Source organism: Anser anser, assembly GCF_964211835.1.
Source record: "Anser anser genome assembly, chromosome: 15".
Taxonomy (NCBI): domain Eukaryota; kingdom Metazoa; phylum Chordata; class Aves; order Anseriformes; family Anatidae; genus Anser; species Anser anser.
In genome coordinates this window covers 3333445-3353690 of record NC_139736.1, presented here as the reverse complement: position 1 = coordinate 3353690, position 20246 = coordinate 3333445, and the positions used below count along the sequence as shown (strand labels likewise).

Below are 20246 nucleotides of genomic sequence, written 5' to 3'. Positions count from 1 at the left end.
AAAATTAAATTTGAAAAGCAAAGACATCCCCACCAGTTCTGTCCCTTCCTCTTGGTTGTGGGCTTCAGCGCCCGGTCCTGGCAGCCTAGCTCTGAGCAGCAGTGCGGGGGCCCCCAGCCCCCCTGGGCTGTGATGTGCTCGGACTGTTTTGTCTTATTTATGGAATTTGGTGTAAATGTTAGTTTAAAACTGAACATCTCATGTGTTTTTTTAGTTCTAACTTGCTGTTCCTTTTTTTGTGGAAAGTGTTAAAACAAAATGTTTTTGGATAACCTGTTTCCCCTCATGTGGTTCCCCTTGTGGTTTTCATGCACGTTAGAGGTTCGCGCAGAGCAAGCAGCCCTGATTTTAGATGCGGCACGCGTGGGTCCAGATTTTGGGTCAGGAACTCAACTGGATTGAGATTTCTGGGGAGGTTCAAAATTGGGATTTCAACCTCCCAGCTTGGAGCTCAGCTGGTGTGAGTGGTGGTGGTGGGTTGTTGCTTCACTTTTCCCAGGCTGTGATTCGACACCAGAGGTTGATACTTGCCCAAACCCCTGGGCATGCAAATTTGAGACCAGCAGGTCCTTTGAAAATTCCTGTTTTTCCTCTCCTGTGGGTCAGCGAACAGCTTTTCATGCTGAAACAGCGCATTTAATTCCACCTGCAGAGGCCTGTTGTTTGCTCATCCTCGAGAGCATCCCTCTGGGCTCTGGTCTGGGGTGGGCTCCTGCTCCATCCACGATCCATCGTAGTTCTCTGTCCTGGGTGATCGGGATGCCACAGCGCGATAGGAGGCTGGATGCACCTACGTATGCTCCTAATTCGGTGCAATCCTGCTGAAGTTACCTGCGTGGGGCTGAGGTTTTGCAGGATTTCTGTTGCAGAGAAGGTGCAGGGTGACGCGTAGCCGCCCGGTGCCTCTGCACCCCAGCTGGGTCTGACTTTCCGCTCCGTGGCGTGGGGGCTGTTTGGAGCTGCAGCGTTAGGGAGTAAAGGCAGAGCTTAAATCAAAGCTGTTCGATAATCCCTGCTTCTTAAATGTCTGTAAAACCTAAACGTAAAAAGTTATTGCTGGTTTCGCAAAGGTTTTCTAGATATTTAAGAAGGTACCGCTCATGGAGCTGAGTGGTGCGAGGCTTCTCCCCACCCTGGCCGCAGGTAAATCGATGCGTGTCAGTCGGGGTGCTCGCCCTGCATTTGAGCACCCCTGAACGAGGAGAGAAGCTGGGACTAAAAGCCAGGGGTGCATGAACAAGCGATTGTGCAGCGACCTCGCTGCCCCAGGCAGCCCTACCGTAGCGGGATTGTGCAGCTCCACGCAGTCGCTGCTCTTGTGTTTAAACCGGCTCTGGTTTCCCTTTTCTCTCTGTTTTCCAGGCGATCCCAGGTCATTGAAAAATTCGAGGCGCTGGATATCGAGAACGCAGAGCACATGGAGACGAACGTGTCGGCGGGAGCTGCCCTTTCCAGCGAGACGCGGCAGGGCAGGAGCGAGAAGAGGGTTTTCCCACGGAAACGGGTGAGCTGCGGACCCAGGTCTCGTGGTGGCACCCACAGCCCAGGATGTGGGGTCTAGCTGTAGGGTTTTTGCCCCCAGCTGGAGCACGGCGGGCCCGTGCATGAGGTAGATTGCTGCAATCCTTGCGGGTTTGCTGCTCGCTGCTCAGCTCCCCTGGCCTGGCTGCAGATCAGAGCAGAAAATCAGGTTGTCTTTTCTCTTTCCTCCAAAATGGAAAGAGGGAAACATCAGATCTGGCACGGCAGGACGCCACCGTATGGCGTGAAATAACAAAAGAAACAGGCAATCTACAGAGTCCCAGTTGTGCTTAGATAAATTGGGAACAGCTTAATGCCTGAGAGGCCTGAAAAAATGTGTTGCCAGGGAAATGACACTGGTTCGGAGCTTGAGATGCCCCTTAAGTATGTGGATTTTTATGCCACTGCCCTAGTTCTGCGCTGATCTGGGCTCCCATTTTCTTTGCACAGGACTTCACGTGCGAAGGGGCGGCTGTGGGCTCCATCCTGGATGTCTCTGCGTCCCCGCTGTCCCCGCACCGCCGGGCGAAGTCGCTGGACAGAAGGTCCACGGAGTCCTCCATGACGGTGAGCCACCGGGGCTGTGTTCCTCCGCCGTGTAGGCGGATGAAATGAAAACCTGGTCCTCGTCCTCTGCTGCTTTCTCTGTAGCCAGCGTGCAGGACGTGCGGTGTGGTCGTTGTTGGAGCAGATAGCTGAGTTTCAGTGACCTGAATCAGGTGTGGCTGCTCCTGGGAGTCCCAGGGGCTCAGCCAGAGAAGAGCTGCGCTTCTTGTCTCTTCCCTTCTACTATTACAGAAATCAAAACATTTTCAGGTAATGGATAGGAAGCCAAGTTCACGTTTGGCTTGTTAAGGAGGGCTGACGCGTGGCCCAGTTTCCAGCGACGCTTCCGTGATGTTTATGCAAGTCGGTGTCAGCGGAGCGAGGTCTCCGAGGAAGGGCTGAAGCTGCCGGCCGCGGTTTTCTGCCATTTGCATGTTTCAAATGCTCACCAGACCTGGAGGCAAACAGTGCAAAACAAGCATGAAATACCCTCTTCTTGCTCTCCACCCTGCTGTAGGAACAAAATAAATACACTTGCTAATCTCTCAAAGAGATTACACAGCCATTGTAAACATGAGCTGCATTTTTCATAGACGGACGGCTTCTATTCAAGGACTTCTCAGAAAAATGCAGTGGCTTAGCATTTCTGTGCTAGCTTTTCATGTAGATTGTACAGCCAAAAGAATGATTTTTAAATTCTTTGTAATAAAAAGGTGCAAGGAGTGAGTATCAAGTGACAATGCCCGTCATCTAATGAAGGCAAGAAAATCACGCAGTCAGTGGGAAGCATTCAATACGCCCTTCTCGTGCCACTCCTGCTGTAAAATTAGCAACATGGGAAAAACCTGCGTGCCTGCTGGCTTGCAGCCACGATTGCAAGACTCTCCCCTGCCCCTCAGGTTCGCAGTATCAGCCCAGATCGGTTATCCAGCAGGATAAAAACCGAGGGAGAGTTCATCCTTTGTTAGGCGCAGTGGGCTGCAGTTCGCGCCCGTGGGTGTCTCTCCGATCAGTGCTTCATCTCTTTCTGTTCTCTGACGTCTGCACCCCTCGGCGGCAGCTGGCCCCAAGCTTTTGGTGCCGCGGCAGCTCTGCGTTGGGCCGAGCTCGTGCTCGGGGGAAGACAGAGAGAGGATTGTGCTGGGAGAAACCTGCCCGCCCCGGGGCTGCGGTGCTGCCAGCTTAGCAGCATCTTTGCGGCTCTCTCTGGCTGCTTTTACACCCTGGCTTCAATTTTAAGGAAACAGAGGTGTAGTAAAGTAGTACGAGTGGTGCTAAAGAGGGATTTGTCTCTTCTGCAGAGGATTCTTGCTTCTTCCCAGTTGATAAATAACAAGCCCGTGAGCAGCTGTAGCATTCGTTCTCCTGTTTTCCTTCCCTGCAAAGTGCGTGGTTGGGAGCCAGTGGTTTTTGATCTGAAATGCAGATGCTTTGCTTGCAGCCTCTCCTCTAAAGGCTGTTGAGCCCTCTGTGTTTAGGGCAGCCTGTGAAGCTCTCCTTTTGTACCAGGAAGGGCTTGTGCCTGACCCAGACCCTGGGAGCACGATCCCACCTGCACTTTGGCACAGGAGAAGCAGGCAGATGGTGTACTGCTCTCTGAGGGTAAATCAGGGCTGAAATGAGGATGCCCAGCACTCCGAGCCTGCTTCAGAGATGGATGCAGTCACTGCAAATCCAGTTTTCTCTCTGGTTTCTTTGCCTCTTCAGCAGGCACTGGTGGGGCTCGGTGGGCTTGTTGCATGCAGCCACATCACGGCCGGGCTGCTCAGGCTGGCGGCTCTCCGCTCGCTCCTCCGCTTCTCTCCCCTGCATTTGCTCTCCCCTGTGACTTTGTGCTGGATTCCCACCACCGTGGGGGCGCACAAACGCAGGATGAGCTCCCCTGTAGCACAGATTTGGCTGAACTGGCTTCCAGTCCCTGCTCTCCCTTGTTCCCGTTGCTGCAGCCCCTGTCGGACGCTGCAGCTGCATTTCACCGGCGGGCTGCTCTCCTTTCCTCCCCCGCCGCCCGCAGCACGTGGAGCAGCCGGAGGAGCTCAGCCTCGAGGGAGCAAAAGCATTTCCCCCACATCCTTCCCGGTGCGCTGGCAGGGCTGGGGAGGAGGTAAGGGCTGGCAGGAGTCAGCCCACACTGCTGCCTTGCTTTTCTCGTCGCTCCAGCATCCCGGTGCAGGAAATAGCAGGTGTCGTTTGGGTGGTGCGGTGCTGGGATTCCCTCTATTTCCAGGCCCTGCATATGGGCACGCAGCCTGGCGTTGAATCCATGCGTGGAATAACGTGTGGTTTTTCCCTCCTAGTAGGTAAGAGAGGGACAAAAATGCTTGCAGTCCTGCTAACCCCTCGCTTCTCCTTCCTTTGAATCCTGGTGCAACAGTACGAAATCACAAGTGCTAGGGAGGGCCCAGCCCGAATAAACCACGCAGCAGATCCCTGCGCCTCCTCGGAGCAGACGTTTAGCCTCCACGCAGCGCAGTGATCCAATTTCGCTGTGGCTGGTCTCTCTGGGTGCTGTGCTGCGTTTTATCAAGCTGCCGCCGCTGCCTGGTCCCCGGCTGGATGCGGCCGCTGGCGGCCCAGCCCGCGGCTCTGACCGCCTCTCTCCTTCCTTGCAGCCCGACCTGCTGAACTTCAAGAAGGGCTGGCTGACGAAGCAGTACGAGGACGGGCAGGTGAGTCTGGGGAAGATCTCCCCACTGCGGTTACCCCCATTTCTGGCAGCTCCCACCTCCAGCAGAGCCTCGTGGCCGGGCGAGCTCTCCGCACGCGGCTGCGGTCGGTCCCGGGGGACGGGTGGCAATAACAGGGACAGTGGGGACAGAGCGATGCGGTTGGGAGAAGCCAGAAGCTTGGGCAGACAAATCTGGAGGCAGAAGCAGTGTGCCGGGAATAGCCGGTGCTCTGTCCTGGCAGTTGCCAAGCCCCACATCTGGATGTCACGCCCTGGGTTCCTACGGAGCCGGGGCAGGCGCAGCTGAGCTGGGGCTGGGCTGAGCTGCGGGTACCTGCTGGTGCGTTGGGCCCAGGGGTTGAGGGCACGTCTGCAGGCAGCCAGGGCTGAACGAGCTGCTGGAGCGAGTGCTTTGCTACCTGAGCTCCCTTGGATAAGCCTGTGCTGTGCAGGGAGCCCGCAGAAGGTGCGTTCGTGTAGTCCACGTGCCAGGAACAGGCTGCAATTTAATTTCTAGGTACTGCAGATAAAACACGAACATTTTATTGCCTTTTTTTTTTTTTTGCTTTTAATCCCTCCAAGGCTTTCAGTGCAACCACTGAAAGCACCCTTCTGCCAGTAGAGCTAATGGAGGGCTCCAGCAGTTCCCAGGGCTCGCGTGGAGTTTCACCATCAGGCGTGGGGTTGGTGCTGTTGGGGTCTGGCACTCGGCCGGCGCGGCAGCCGGGAATCCCGGTGGCTTGAACCAGCTCAGCAGCCCTCGTGCTGCTGCCTCCTCCTTTGGAGGGCTTCTTGGGGAAGCCGGGAGGGGAGAGGCTGCTGGTAACCACCCTGTGCTGGTTGTTTCCTAGTGGAAGAAGCACTGGTTTGTGCTGACCGACCAGAGCCTGAGATACTACCGGGATTCGGTGGCGGAGGAGGTAGGTGTCACCCCCACGGGCGTGAAACCCACTGCTCCTGGGGTTTCGTGCTCCCCGCAGACCTGCTGTGTGCCTCTCGCAGTGCTGCGGGCGTTGGGCATTTCCCCAAACCCTGCACCTCCTGCACGTATCCACAGCACTTTCGGTTTGCAAAGCGTTACGGCGTGTTTTACCTCTCCCCTCCCTCTGCAGGCAGCTGACCTGGATGGAGAAATCGATTTATCCACGTGCTACGATGTCACCGAGTACCCAGTCCAGAGAAACTACGGCTTCCAGATCCACGTAAGGCCAACGTGGGGAGGAGGAAGAGTCCGGTGGCTGAGCAGAGCCCCGGCACTGGGTGCTGGGTGGCTGCAGGGAGCACGGGGAGGTGCTGGTGGTGCATGTTCAGCAGCTCTGAGCCGTGCTCTGCTCTCCCCAGACGAAGGAAGGGGAGTTCACCCTCTCTGCCATGACGTCTGGCATCCGCCGCAATTGGATTCAGACCATCATGAAGCACGTTCGCCCCACCACTGCCCCCGACGTAACAAGGTAAGGGGGGGGGTTCCCGGCCCCTGCGGTGGTCTGGTTTGCTGCGCAGGAGTAACTCCTCTTTCCTCGTCCTCGTCCTTTCTTCTTGCTGAGCCTGTCTGTCCCTGGAAGCTCCGGCTCTTTCTCTCGTCCCTCTCTCTGGGCTTGGTTTGGATACGCTTTGTGGGGATGCTGATAATGCTGAGTTACTCTTTAACCTGTGCACGTTTCAAAGAGGGTTGAAAATGTGGCTTTAATTTGTGCGTAGGAATATGAAATACTGTTCCTATATCAAGGCTCCTCTGGATTCCCACCAGGTATTGTGAAAGCACTTGGAATCAGTTGCGCTGGGTTCCCCCTTTCCTCTGGCTACTGTTCAGCACGAGCTGCCCGTCCCCGCCGCGGGTCACGGCAGCACGAGCCCAGGGCTCGACGAGAAGCTGTTTGGCTCCGATGCATTTTAAACTGCAGCCAGCGAATCGCCTCCCTCTTTTGATCTTCCAGATAGCGGCCGCGGCTCCTTCCCCTTGCGCGTTAGCAATATTCGCGTCTCCTCCTGCCGCCAGTGCCAGAGGAAGGGGCCCCTGGGTTCGCAGAGAACCGTCCGTGAGCGCTTGCTGCTGCGGGGAAAAGGGCGTTTGACCTCCTCACAGCTTAACCGCGCCAGCCACGCTCCCACGGGCCACCTCTTACAGGCTTCCTGGACACGGCCGCACCATTAACTCCGTCTCCCGTCCTTCCCGTAGCTGCGGCGAGCAGGTTTTGGCCAGGTTTGCCCCTGGTGGAATGGCTCTTCTCACCCGGCGCTCTTGGCTGGGGATGCTCCGGCGTCTCCCGTCCCGTCCCGCTTGGCACCCGGCCGCCGGTTCCCAGCCCTGCCCCAGGTCCGCTGGGCCTCGCGGGGTCGCCGCCTCTCTCCTCACTCCTCTGTGTGTTTGATTTCCATGCAATCCCAGGAAAAACTTCTCTTTGAAACTATCCGTGCTGAAGCCCAGGTTGGAAAACTGTGTTCTCTCCTGTATTAACGTTTTGTGGTTTGTATATCTTGTGATTCACTGCATGCTCCTCCTTTTCTGCACCTCGGATGGGAAGTTCTGCAGTTTTCATTTATTTTTCTTTCTTTTCTTTTTTTTTTTCCCCCCTTTATTTTTTTTTTCTTTTCTTTTAAACAAAAGCCAGAAAGAAGGGAAGAAGCAACCTGGTCTTGACACTTGGTTTCCCCACACTGGTATCTTCCGATGTGACTAGATGTGAAGATGAAGACCCGGGAAATTTGAGGGGACCTCCCAGCCTTTAAAGAGCCATAAATGTTGATAGCCTAGCAGGTTACTGCATGACAGTAGTCCTGTGCTCACTGTCACTGCTTCTCCCCTGAGCCCACGCGACGTGGTTTGACTTGGCTTACCCCAGTGAGGCGCTCCAGGGGCCGGTTGTGCAGTAACTTGTTACGCCGCCTAAATAGCTGGCGAAGCTGAAGCCCGAGCTGGGGACGAGGGACTCAGAGGTGCACTCTGCTCCTTTTTCACCGGGCTGATTTCGGGTGGGGTGCACGTGGGGTCCGGTCACCTCGCTGAGAAGTTGTGAGCTGGAGGTCTGCGTTCACCGGGGGTTTTTTGGCAAGCCCTTTGCTGCGGCGTGAGCGCGGGGTAGCCCAGCCTGTCGGGGCGTCTTTGGGCACGTCGTGAGCCCCCTCACCCTGCCAGCAGCCTGGGGACGGTGCTGCTGGCTCCCCGCAGCCCTCCTCCGCCTCTCCTCACCCCCCTGCCACATCTCCACGTCTCCACCGAGCCCAGCGCACGCTTTCTCGTTACTCCAGTCCTAATTACTGTTTATATTGCAGCGTGTGTCAGCACCCCGGGGGGCAGGTGCTGCCCTGCTCCCTGCCCTCCGCCGTACCCTGCAATCTGCAGAGGCGCTAATTACACGGTGCAAACGATAACCGTGCGGATGTAAAGCACGCACAAGGAGGACGGTGACTGCCCCTATAAAAACCATCTTTCTGTTGCCTGACCCATAAATACCGTCGCCAGGCAAAGCCCCCTCCTCGCCACGTGATGGGAATTAATTTATCTGCAGCGGAGGAGGTGGGAAATGTGTGAGCGGAATTAAAAGCCGCGGGGCACTCGTGGGAGATGAACTGCAAAACTTTGGGGCGGCCCCGTGGGTCTCGTAGCGCGGCTCCCCGCGGCCGGCCGGCCGTGCCCCGGCACACATCCGTGTGCCCTTTGGGAGCTGCGGAGGAGGAGTGGGCTCGCGAGAGATGGCACCTCTAGAAATGCTGAGGTTCTTCTCCGTGGTGTTTAGAACAACGTTATTTGTGTCTTCCACTGATGCCCGGGGGGCCCCAGGGCTCCCTTTCTTCCTAGCGCTCTTCTCCGTTTTAAGGCGCCATCTCCTCGCTGGTTTACTTATTTAAAGTGCAACTGTGATCACTAACTGGCTCCAGACTGAGTGCCTGGCTGTACGTCTGCTCTGGAGCCAGGCAGTGTCTTCTAACGGTTGAGGAGCAAGGAGGTTTCGCTGTGGTGCCTTTTGGCTTTATTTTATTAGCTACGAGTAACAGAGCTGAAGAAGGAGTCATCTCCGAGAACTGTTTTTAGCCGGTAACTGCCGGAATTTCTTGAAACCCAGCTCTACTGAGCCCGTGGTTTGATGGTGGATGGAAGTGCATCGGAAGATACCTGGCCCCATGCAGAGTCATCCCTTCTGCCCCGGTCTTTGGGTGTATGCAGGGGGAGCGGGGCTTGTTCCAGCGCTGGGGGAGCCCTGCTGCTGCTGCTGCTCCTGCTCCTGCTGCTGCTGCTCCTGCTGCTGCTGCTGCTCCTGCTGCCGGCAGTCTGGGCGCATGTGGTCTCGTGGGCTGCAGCAGTGGTAGCATTGATTTGCCTGCAGCCAAGGGCCCAGACAGCTGCTTTCTGGCTCTTTCTCACCGCGCCCCTCTAGAAAGCTTTTCCAGGCTGTGCTGGAGCCCGGGGGATGCTGTGGTTGTGCTGGACATGGAGAGCCGAGGGGCAGCCTGAGCAGCAGGGCTGTGCCTCAGGAGGCGTCTCGGGGGGCTTCTGGTGGCAAAGAGGGGTCAGCAAGCGCCTGCTGTTCCTGTGGGACAGGATTCCTCTGCAAACTTAAACACGGCTATTTCCTTTTTTTTTTGATTTCGATCTGCATGTTCCAAGGCTGGCATGTCTACATTTAATGAGCTGATATTGCATTATGGATTACCCGTAGGTTGGAAACGGTATTGCCTTCCCCTGTTAACTCTCCCTGCTTGACGAGTATGTCTCCCCTCTCAACCCACCACCCCCTAACTCAGCACTAAAAATCATCCCTTGCTTGAGAAACTGGCGTTTGCAGTGATTTCCGCGGCGTGTCCAATAACTCTTGCTCTCCTTGCTGCACCAACAACGGCGTCCGTGCCATGCAGCCCTGTGCCACCCGCGCCAGGCTGCTTTCCGTGGGGAGATCCGTGCCTTCAGCGCAGATAGTGGCACGGAGAAGTTTTCGCCCCGTTAATGCCCTGCCTTTGCCAAAGCTCGAGGAAAACTGTACCCCCGTTACCAGACACTCTGCGCTTCTCCACCCCACGGTGCTGAAGCCGGGCTGGCTTTTGGTGGGACCGGTGGCGCCCTCCCTGCGAGCAAGCGATGTGGCCGCGTCGACCAGCGTGTGTGCATGGGCAGGCGGGCACTGGAGGAGTTCTCGAAGCCTCTTTACTGCCCATGAGGACAGTTTGGGGCTGCTGCCGGCCCCGGGGCAGCTGCCGAGGAGCACGGTCAGGATCGAGCTCTTCTGGGGGCGCTTGCACCAAGGCTTTGCACACCAGCGCGACCCGGGGAAGGGCAGCGGTGGCTCCCGCACCCGAGAGGTGTTGGGAGATGGAGGGGCAGGGGGGCACCCACGTGGCATTGGCTTGGGCTTCAGCAGCCCCTTCCCACCCGGCTCTTCAAGGCATGCGTGGGAGCGCCTGGCCACCTCGAGCGCACGCTGACGCTTTTCTTTCATCCTCTTTCTGTCCTCGCAGCTCCCTGCCGGAAGAGAAAAGCAAAACGAGCTCTTCCTTTGAGACCAGCCCAAAGCCCAGCGAGAAGCCAGACGCGGAGCAAACAGAGCTGGACCCGGAGCAGAAGCGGAGCCGTGCCCGAGAGCGCCGACGAGAAGGACGTTCCAAGACCTTCGACTGGGCTGAGTTTCGCCCCATCCAGCAAGCCCTTGCCCAGGAGCGTGCGAACGCCGCAGACGCCTCCAAGAGCGGCACCGCCGCCTTCCCCAGGGACACCGGCACCGCCGACGCCGACCCGGGAGAGCTGGAGCGGGAGCGGGCCCGGCGGCGCGAGGAGCGGCGCAAGTGCTTCGAGATGATCGACGCCGTGGACGGGGCAGGGCCGGAGGAAGCGCTGAGGATGGAGGTGGACCGGATCCTGCCCGTCCCGGCGGACATCAAACCGCAGAACGTCCACGTGGAGATCGAGCAGCGGTGGCACCAGGTGGAGACCACCCCGCTGCGGGAGGAGAAGCAGATCCCCATTGCGCCCCTGCACCTCGCCCACGCGGAGGACCGGGACGAGGGGCTGGCGAAGCAGCACTTGACCACGCTGTTGGAGAAGGAGGTAAAGCGGTAGCTGTAGGAAGCCTGAGCAAGGCTTAAAAAGCTGTATTTATTCCTGCTTCGTGGTAGCAGTGAGTGGGGATGCTTGGGGCACAGGTCCACATCCGTTCTTGTTCTGCCAGCTTTTGTGTTCCCTGGATTACGTTTGTTAGCCTGCCTTCCTCTGACGAGATGAGCACAATAGATGCGTGTGAACCGGACTCTGAATTGAAGCTCATAATTCTGCCTGCCTCTGCACCTGTAGAGATCTGTGTCTGCGATTATGTCTACAAAATTATAAGCAGGGTTGAATTGCAGCACACGTCACAGAGGTTCGCTTCTTGTGGAGCCTGAATCAAACGATCTCAGGAGTTTAGGAAAAGAAAGGAGACTCAGCTCACTTGGAAGAGGTCCACGCCTGGGATAACAAAGGCTGTTGTTAGTCAGGATTGAGGTGTATCAGCAGGAATGAAAGGGGTGCAGACGTGGAGTAGCCGTGAGTATTGCCAGCCTGAACCCGGGTGGGATTTGCCTGGGTCACGCCTGGCACGGGCTGGTGCTGTTTGTCCTTTTCTGCAGTGAGCTTTACGAATTAAACTAAAGTACAACATAGTTCTCTGGGGGGTGGAACTTGGCCTGGTAAAATGAAATCCAGATCACAGAGCAGAGCAAGGCAGCGGTGCCATCGGACGTCCTGTTTGTGCCTCTCGGCATCTCCTCTGAGCTGCTTTCTCCTGATGGCCGACCCCCTGCCCACTCGCTGGACGCTCTCTCTGTTTGTGTCCCTGCAGCTGGAGCAGAAGCAGAAGGAGGCCCTGGAGCTCCTGGAACAGAACCGGCACCTGCAGGACCAGCTGAAAGTGGCGCTGGGCCGGGAGCAGAGTGCCCGGGAGGGCTACGTGTTGCAGGTAGGAGAGCTGGGGGGAGAGGGAAAGCTGTCTTCTCTGCGCCCAAAGGGGACCATGTCGGGCTTCAGGCCGGGCTGTTGTGGGCACATCCTGGTTAATGCAGAGGTGGAGGGGCTCCAAGAGATCTGACCCTCTTGGAAAAGTTGCTAGTTGTCACCTGGAAAGGATCTCCTGCTTACCAAAAGCACCGATCTGGGATGCAGCAGCCAGAAGATAACGCTGCCTACTGGTTTCCCCAGGAGAAAACAAAACGCAGGTCGATAGGACCTCAGCAAAGCCCATCTCTGATCCATCCTATACTGCGATTGCCTGTGCAACAGCTCTGATCCCCCTTATGAGTGCCAGGCATTCCCCTCAGGCAGGGGGTGGACGTAAGGCTCTCCACGTGTCTTGTAGCCCTGCAGTTCCTTCTGGAGTCAGGGCGTGATTCGCTCTGGGACAGCCCGGCTGCTGTCTTGGAGAGCTTTGGTGGTTTCTTCTGTTGCAAGGTGCCTTTCCACAGCAAGGCCTGGAAATGGTTTGGAAATTTTGGCCGAAGAGTTGGGAGAATCTCTTGGGAAGCCTTTTCCTCCCCACCTCCGAACAGCGGGCTTTTCGCCAGCCCCTCCTGTGAGAGCATCAGTGCTCCGGAGGAGGCATGAAGGCAGCTTCTGGCTCGGCAGGGGTGGTGTTTTGATCTGCTCACGTCTATTTGGCCCAAGTGGCTCTGGATCCACGTGGCCTTGTGTGGCTGCATGCTGTGCTCCCGCGGCAGCAAGCCTTACGTCCTTGTTTCTGAAGGGAGGAATTTCCCCTGGAGAAATTGCAAAGGCAGAGGAGCCAGCCCAGGCAAGAGTGTGTCTTGCCTTCCTTACTGGTGATCTCCTTGGGGGAGTTACTTATTAATGTATTATTTTGGAGCCCCCCAAGCTACAGTGCTTGCTGGGAGGAGTGCCATTTTTACGTGGCAATGCTGGAAAAACATCCCTGGGGACCAGAAGGAGAAGAAAATGGCATCGAGCTAGCAAATAAGTCAGTGCTAGAGAGACAGCGCCATCCTCTTTTGAATGGCAGATTCAGCATCCGTAAGGCTGTTAAACGAGACCAGCAAGAGGCCAGGTTTGTCCGAGGTGCAGGGCTGAGCTCCTGCAGGGACACATCTTGCAGGAGGAGGAGAAACACGAGCAGTTTCCCCATCTGTCATGATCCCAATGTCTGCTGGATTTGCCACTTCACAGTCCGCAGCTGCCGCCCCTGTTTTGGGGCTGGATTTAATCTGCCGTATGGCAGCAGCTCGCGCTGGCCGCGGGCCCTGGCACCAGCCCGAGTTTCCACGACAGTGGAGTAACTCCTGCATCCCTGGAGCAAAGGCATCCGACCCCGCTTCGCCTGGGGCTTGGAAACCAGGGGACGGGGATCAAAACCAGGTGCTGCATCCACCGCCAGGCTGGCCGTGCTGAAGGTGGCCGTGGCGCCTCGATGCGAGGTGGGGCGAGAGGGGAAGTCTGCAGAAGGGCTGGACAAATCGTTGCTGCGCTAAGAAGTGACCCAGCCTCTGACCTAGAAGTTGGGCAGGGATTTTTGGAAGGGTCAGAGGGTTTTTGCTGCTCCGGTCTAATTGTCCCAGGGATTTGCCTTACGTTACCCCAGGAGCAGAGGGATTAAAGCCCTGTAGGAAGGAGTAACCCCACCAAACCCCACCAGCATGAAGGGAAGGAAACTGATTATTATGTAGGGGTTTCTGCAGCCCCAAACTGCGGGCAAACATCATGGCGTTTTTTTTGGACTCACCCTCTGAGCGTGTCACGCCCCCCACCTCCATCACGCCTAATTTCGGAGAGCTGTGTCGGTGGGAGCCCATCCCATCCCTCCTGAGTCCCCAGGGGGCCACCAAGCCCTCGGCCGGCCCCGTGGCGGACACCCGAGCGCTGCCGCGGCACGAGAGACGCTGTTCCGTAAGGCAGCCGCCGAGATAACCGCCCCGATGCATGTGCCGTGCACTGCAGCCTCTCCACCCTCCTGTAACCCTTCTCTCGCTCTCAGCTTCCTCGGGACACGGGGTGCCCAACGCCGAACCCAACCGGGGGGCACGGCGGGGGCTCCTGCCCTGCGCACACCGACCCGAGACGTCCCCAGCTCCGGTCACGGCGGGTGGGAGGGGTCACGTACTAACCTGTCCCGGGCGGGTGTTCTTGCATGGTTTTTTGGTGTAAAGCATGAAATTTAACTTAACGTAACTGAGTGTCACATCTGTGGGCTTTCCTTACCAGCAACCAGAGTACAGCAAGGCAGGCCAAATTCCTAGGCTTAACGCTGTGCTTCTCTTGCCTCTTCTGTCTGTGTATTTTTTTTTAAAGATACATAATTTCTGTCGCCTTTTGCATGACTCTCTTTGTGAGTTTTCTCTTTGCATGCTACACTGCTTTGGTTTGAATCTCACAAAGGTTGGTTTCTTTTATTTTACATTCTCATCATACCTGTTCCCCCCCTTCACTTGTCGGGCTTTTTATTTTGTCCTTTTTTGTTTGTTTTTTTTTGCAGGTAGCGAAATTAGAATCCTTCCTAGCCTTAAACTTTAGCATAACACCATCTCTCTAATGCGATGAGCAGCCAATAAGTCCTGTCTAGCAGTCACAGAAATGACATCGCCACGCCGGCTGTCCTGTCTCCCTGCGTTTTGGTGGGATGTGATGTCATTTGTTGCCACCTCACTTTCTGTTGTTGCTTTTGTTCGGTAGGACTGTGGTACCTGAACTGTGCACTTTTTGTTTCATGACAAAATGAACAAACACACTAAAAAAGCAATTCCTTTCTCCCCAGCCTGTTCCCATCCCCTCCTCCTTCTCACCCTTCCAGTTTTTCTCTCGTCTGTCCGTCTCTGTTTTACTGCTGGTGTTTCTTTTTTTCATTGTTTTTTTGGTTCTGTTTGATTTTGGTTGTTTTCTTTTTAGCCTGTTACTGTACAGCTGTTTTGATGTTACGGTCCATGTTTTCTGTTACTGGAAAGCAGTTGTCGCTCACTTAAAAAAAAAAAAAAAAGAAAAGTTGGTTAAAACAAAATAAAATTGTGCCAAGAACAAATCATCCCAATTGGAGCTTGTGGGTAGCAGCCAAATCGCTGTGAGGAGCTTTTCCGTGGCCTGCCTGGCCAGAGGTGTGACACTCAGAAGGGAGAGCCAAGAGTGTTACTAATCTCATATTTAATCAATTTTTTTAAGACCGAGGTGGCCGCCTCGCCATCAGGTGCCTGGCAGAGGCTCCACAAAGTCAACCAAGACCTCCAAAGCGAGCTGGAAGCCCAGTGCCGGCGTCAAGAGCTGATCAATCAGCAGATTCAGTCGCTGAAACGCAGCTACGCCGAGGCTAAGGACGTGATCCGGCACCACGAAGCCGAGATTCAGAGCCTGCAGGCGAGGCTCAGCAACGCGGCCGCCGAGCTCTCCATCAAGGAGCAGACCCTGGCCAAGCTCAAGAGCGACCTGAGGAGCGAGAAGGAGAAAGCCAAGGAGCAGCTGGAGGAGTGGCAGCACGGCGAGGCCGCGCTCAGCTCCCAGCTGAAGGCCAGCGAGCAGAAGCTGAAGAACGCGGAGGCTCTGCTCCTCGAGAAGACCCAGGAGCTGCGGGACCTGGAAATGCAGCAGGCTTTGCAGAGGGACCATCAGAAGGAGGTGCAGCGCCTCCAGGACAGGATCGCCGACCTGAGCCGGCAGCTGAACGCTAGCGAGCAAACGCGGATCCTCATGGAGGAGAAGCTGCAGAAGAACTACGAGGCTTTGCTGGAGAGCTGTGAGAGGGAAAAGCAGGTTTTATTACACAGTCTGAAGGAGGTGGAGGATAAGGCCAACGAGTACGAGAATCAGCTGCAAAACAACGAGCAGCAAATGGAGATTCTGCAGAAGGAGAAGCTGAGCGCCAAGTTCGAAGGCAGCGAGCTTGTCCACCAGCTGGAGGAGCAGCTGGTGATGAAGGAGGCCAGCATCCAGAAACTCGCCGAGCACATTGAGGAGCTTGAAAGGGAGAGAGATCAGATCAAATGTCGGTTCCACGAGCTCATGAACCAGGTTGCCGAGTCAGATAACGAAGTTGCAAAGCTGCAAGCAAAGTTGAAGATGGAAGAGACCAACTACCACAATCTGGAGCAGTCGTTTGAGGAGGTGTCGGATCAGTTCCAGGGTGTGCAGAAGGTGCTGAAAGAAAAAGAAGAGGAGCTGAGACACGTTAAGGAAATGCACTTGAGAATCGTGGAGAAGAAAGATCAAGATCTCAGCGAGGCTTTGGTTAAAATGATTGCTCTGGATAGCAATTTAGAGGAGACTAAAGTAAAGCTGAAGGCCAAGGAGGAGGCTTTAAGGAAATTAGCTAGCATAGGCACAGGTCCATGTGCTGAGGAGACAGAAGATGTTGGCCCCAATCTCGAGGCTGATGAAAGTCATCCATCTCAGCTGGGGCAGCCTCTGCAAACTCACGATGTCCTCCCAGCTCTGAGTTACGCACTGAAGGAGGAGGAGGAGGAGGTCCTTGAGACCAGCCAGAGGCAAGCAGAGGAGTTTGGCTCCCCGTCCAAAGCTGCGGAGCTCCAGGACCAAGAGTTGGTTCAGAAAGCCTTAGCAAAGCCTGATGTGGGAATCATGGGGGCCAAGAGGCAAAGAATCCGTTTCTCGAGCATCCAGTGCCAAAAATATATCCACCCGGATGGGTCAGAGAAGAACTGGACAAGCAGTACCTCTTCAGACACGAGCCAAGACAGGTCACTGTCTGAAGAAAGCATGTCCTCGGAGCCCGCTCTTGGTTACCCATCATCAGGGGCCAGCGACTCCGAGACCTATCTCTCGATCATCCATTCTCTGGAAACCAAGCTGTATATCACAGAGGAGAAACTCAAAGACGTGACCATGAAGCTTGAAAGCCAGCACGGCCATAATCAGGAGACGCTCATCGCCCTTCACCACCAGTGGGCCAGCACGGAGTCCCAGCTGCGGGAGCAGCTTCAGAGCAGCTTGTCCCAAGTCAGTGCTCTGATCTCACAGCTGGAGAGCGAGAGGCAGGAGAAGTTCAAGCTCATAGAAAATCATGTGAGCGAGCTGGGAGGCTTCCAGATGAAAAACGATCAAGCGCTGACTTGCTTAGAGAAGTGCAGGGAGCAACTAAGAGCTTTGCCTAAGTCAGATGAGGAAAAAGAGGGCGATTTGTTCCTTGTTACTCTGTCCGGCCTGGAAACAACCTTATCGAGCGCAATCCAAGCCTTGAGAGGGGCGCCAGGCCCGTCTGAGTATCAGCAGGGCGAGGGCCTTATCGCGGAAACCCCTGCTTCAGAGGGAGGGCTTCTGAGTGAAGAGGAGCACGTCCCCAAGGAGCAGCGAGCTGAAACGTTCAACGCGGGCCAGCTGAGATGGCTTTCTGAGAGAGTGGCGTTCGAGGCCTCTCTAATCAACCAAATAGCAGAGTCTTTGCAAAGTGCAGGCTCTGAGATATCTCAGCTGCTCAGAGAGATCCAAGGGACAGCTGAGGTGGCTTTGATAGAGCCGGCAAATGTTTCTCCTACAGCAGTTGACTTGGCCGGTGTCCTGTCTAACAAGCTGCTGCTGGAAGGGGAGTTTTGGAGCCAGGTGGAGGAGCTGAGAGTGCACTTGAGCACCAGGGAAGGAGAAGCAGAGGGCAAAACAGAAACGGCAGGTTTGGGTTTCTCTCCATGTTTTCTCAGTGCTGTAGCAGATGCTACATTGATCAAGGCAGAACTTGGGTTTGTGGCACAGAAAATGAGGGAATCTTTCCATCGGAGATTAAAAACAATTGAAGAGGACCTCCATAATACCAAAACAGCTCTCCAGCAGCATAAATGCATGCTGGAGGAAATCATCAAAGCATACAGGACTCCTGATTTTGACAGAGTTATGCACCAGATTTCTGAAGCACTTGAAATTCAGAAAGATGCTTCAGAAAGAACGCAGATCTCCTGGGACGGGAGCCGTCTCCAAATGGTGCCGTACCAGGAATCGGCCAAGGTGGGGGAGGTCTGCAGCCTGCCAGGCCACAGTAGCGAAGCTCTCGTTTCCATCCAGGAAGATCTTGCCCAACAGCTAAAGGACAAATCAAACGTTCTTAAGGAAATATCCGTTGCCTTACTGTCTCTGCCTCCTGAGGAGGCCATGAGAGATTGCCAGAAGCTCCTGAAGATATCTCAGAGTCTTTCGTATCACTCGTGCATGGGAGACCTGGAGCGGTATTCCTCTTTGTTAGTCCAAGATGCGATTGTTCAGGCTCAGGTTTGTTACGCTGCTTGCAAAGTCCGACTGGAGTACGAGAGAGAGCTCAAGTCGTACAAGGAGTCCTTGCAGAGCATGGACGCGCTCTGCCAGGAGCGCGTGAAGACGGTCTCTCTGCTCCGGGACGAGTACGAAGACTTGCTGCGAAAGCAGCAGGGGGAGTACGGCGAGGTGATAGCCATGCTCGAGCGGGAGAACGCCGATCTCAAAGCAAAGGTCTCCCAGCTGGACGGTCAGCGAAGGCTTTTGGAGGAGGAAGAGCGCAAGCACAGCAAAAGCTTGAGCGAGTTACAGGGCCGGTATGAGGAGGAGATTCGAAACGTGATCGAGCAGCTGAACAGGACAGAGGATGCCCTGAAGGCCGAGAGGACGGAGGGCCTCAGCCAGCTGGACGCCATCGTCCGCGACAAGCAGAACATGGAGCGGTACCACCTGGAGCAGATGCAGCTGCTGGAGGACAAGTTCCAGGCCAAGATCAAGGAGCTGCAGGTCATCCACGGCCAGGAGCTGCAGGCGCTGCAGGAGCACTACAGCCAGAACCTGCAGCGCCTGCAGGAGACCCTCGACGAGTACCAGCGGCAGCACCCGGAGGTGTCCCCTGCGGCAGGACCGGGCGGTGGGGACCCCTGGGTGGCCGGGGAGCCGGGCGGCGCCGGGCAGGGCCCCAGCAGTGACCTGGACTCCATGCACGGCCTGAGGGAGCGCATCCAGGAGCTGGAGGCCCAGATGAACGTGATGAGGGACGAGCTGGAGAACAAGCACCTGGAGGGCAGCGCTTCCACGCTGAGGGAGAAATACCAGAAAGACTTTGAAAACCTAAAGGTTTTGCTACGTTTAACGCTTTATGCTTTCTCCTGCTCGAGCGTACCGGGAGGGTGCTTTTGGTCCCGAGGTTTGCCAAACTTAGGGGCATCCCCTGTGAGAGGCAGCACGCCTGAGCAAGCCCCCAAGTGCTTAAAAGGCCTCTGTAAGGCATGGTATTTATTCCATGCTTCCTTTTCTCTGTGATGGGGTATTCTAAATGCATTGCTGTGGGGGAGAGAGGTAATTACCGGAGGCAGTCTCAGCAGCAGGGCTGCTGGTCGTGTAGCCAGAGGGAGAGTTTCAAAATAGCTTGATACTGCCAAGCTCTCCTTCAGATACGTAGTGTTTCTCCTCGTACCCGAGGTGTACGTTTTGTTTGTGACTTCCCTTTAGAAGCATTCCTGAACTCTGTCTTTCCCAGTCTGACCAAATCTCCAGTCTGTCTCTGCTGCCCACAAAAATGGGAGATGAAACGGGAACCTGCGCTCTCCAAACGTACATTTCTGGGGCAGGTAGCTGCAAACGGATACCAAATTCTGTAGCACAGCAGTCTCCTCTGCACGTAGCTAAGAGGGAGATCACTGGTGGTATACGCCAGCAATTCTTCATGTAACAAACAGTGCACAGTTATGGGACCCCAGCCTTAGGTGCAGAAAACCCAGTGGCGATGAAATGCCTTCATTCACATTGCTCCAGCAGTCAGGGCGGGCTGTAAAACCAGCCTTAGATGGTACAGCTCTGAGAAAAAAACAAAAGAAAAAAAAAACCTCCTGGGTTTGGTGTTCTGCTTTTGTTTCCAGCTGGGACCTGGTTTTAGGGTGATGGAGGAGTCCCAGCAGCAGCCAGGTTGAGCAGCAGGGGGAAGGTGAGGTGCCCAAAAGGTCAGCGACGGTCATGCAAAGGCCATGCTGGCGATGCTTTCTAGGAGCAGTCGTTTGTGGAAGTCAGCAAAAACAGCCAAAACTGAGGCTCCAAACTAATAGCAAGCACAGAACCTGCCCTCCCTCCCTGGCTCTGCCAAAACCAAAGCAAGAAGCATCGGCTGGGCAGAGCGGTCCGGGAGGAGAGCGGCTCCGGCTGGCCTGTGTCTGCATCTCTGGAGGGAGCAGAAGGACAGAGGAAAATAGAAATGTCCCTTGGTTTGAAAGCCATCCAGGCAACTGCAAACCAGTCTGTTTCACGGGTTAAGATTCTTCTCTTCTGAACCAGATGGAGAATGTAATAACACTAGGCACTGGTTTGTACCTTTCAGGTGTCCTGGAGTTATAGCAATGCATTTACAATACATTCAATACTGAATCCACAGTCCTATCGAGGAGTATCCGTGATTTTCCTCTGACGTTAGAGGCATAATGAAGGATCCTGCAAGCCAAGCCCAGACAGGTTCTGGCACTGAGCTGCAAGTTTCAGAAAACAAGGCTGAGAAAAAAAAAAAAAACCAACTAAAAATGCCTCTGGATTAAAACTTGAGGGGAGGGAAAAAGCACCAGAGCTGAAAACTGGGGGGAATGACAGAGGTTATGTAGAATTATACAACCAAGCGGT

General features: G+C 55.4%; 1 protein-coding gene across 13 annotated transcripts in view; it reads left to right on the top strand.

Annotated features, from left to right (window-relative positions):
* MPRIP (myosin phosphatase Rho interacting protein) overlaps window positions 1–20246 on the top strand; it is a 70657-nt gene that overhangs the window by 40381 nt on the left and 10030 nt on the right. For 10 of the 13 annotated variants that reach the window (XM_083799740.1, XM_083799734.1, XM_083799735.1 and 7 more), the window contains 9 exons: window positions 1363–1504; window positions 1972–2088; window positions 4680–4736; window positions 5587–5655; window positions 5848–5937; window positions 6077–6186; window positions 10184–10769; window positions 11539–11655; window positions 14853–18719. In XM_083799740.1, coding sequence (XP_083655866.1) covers window positions 1363–1504; window positions 1972–2088; window positions 4680–4736; window positions 5587–5655; window positions 5848–5937; window positions 6077–6186; window positions 10184–10769; window positions 11539–11655; window positions 14853–18719 — 5155 coding nt within the window. The remainder of the gene's footprint in view (window positions 1–1362; window positions 1505–1971; window positions 2089–4679; window positions 4737–5586; window positions 5656–5847; window positions 5938–6076; window positions 6187–10183; window positions 10770–11538; window positions 11656–14852; window positions 18720–20246) is intronic. The other 3 variants (XM_083799732.1, XM_083799733.1, XM_083799731.1) reach the window with 1 other exon arrangement.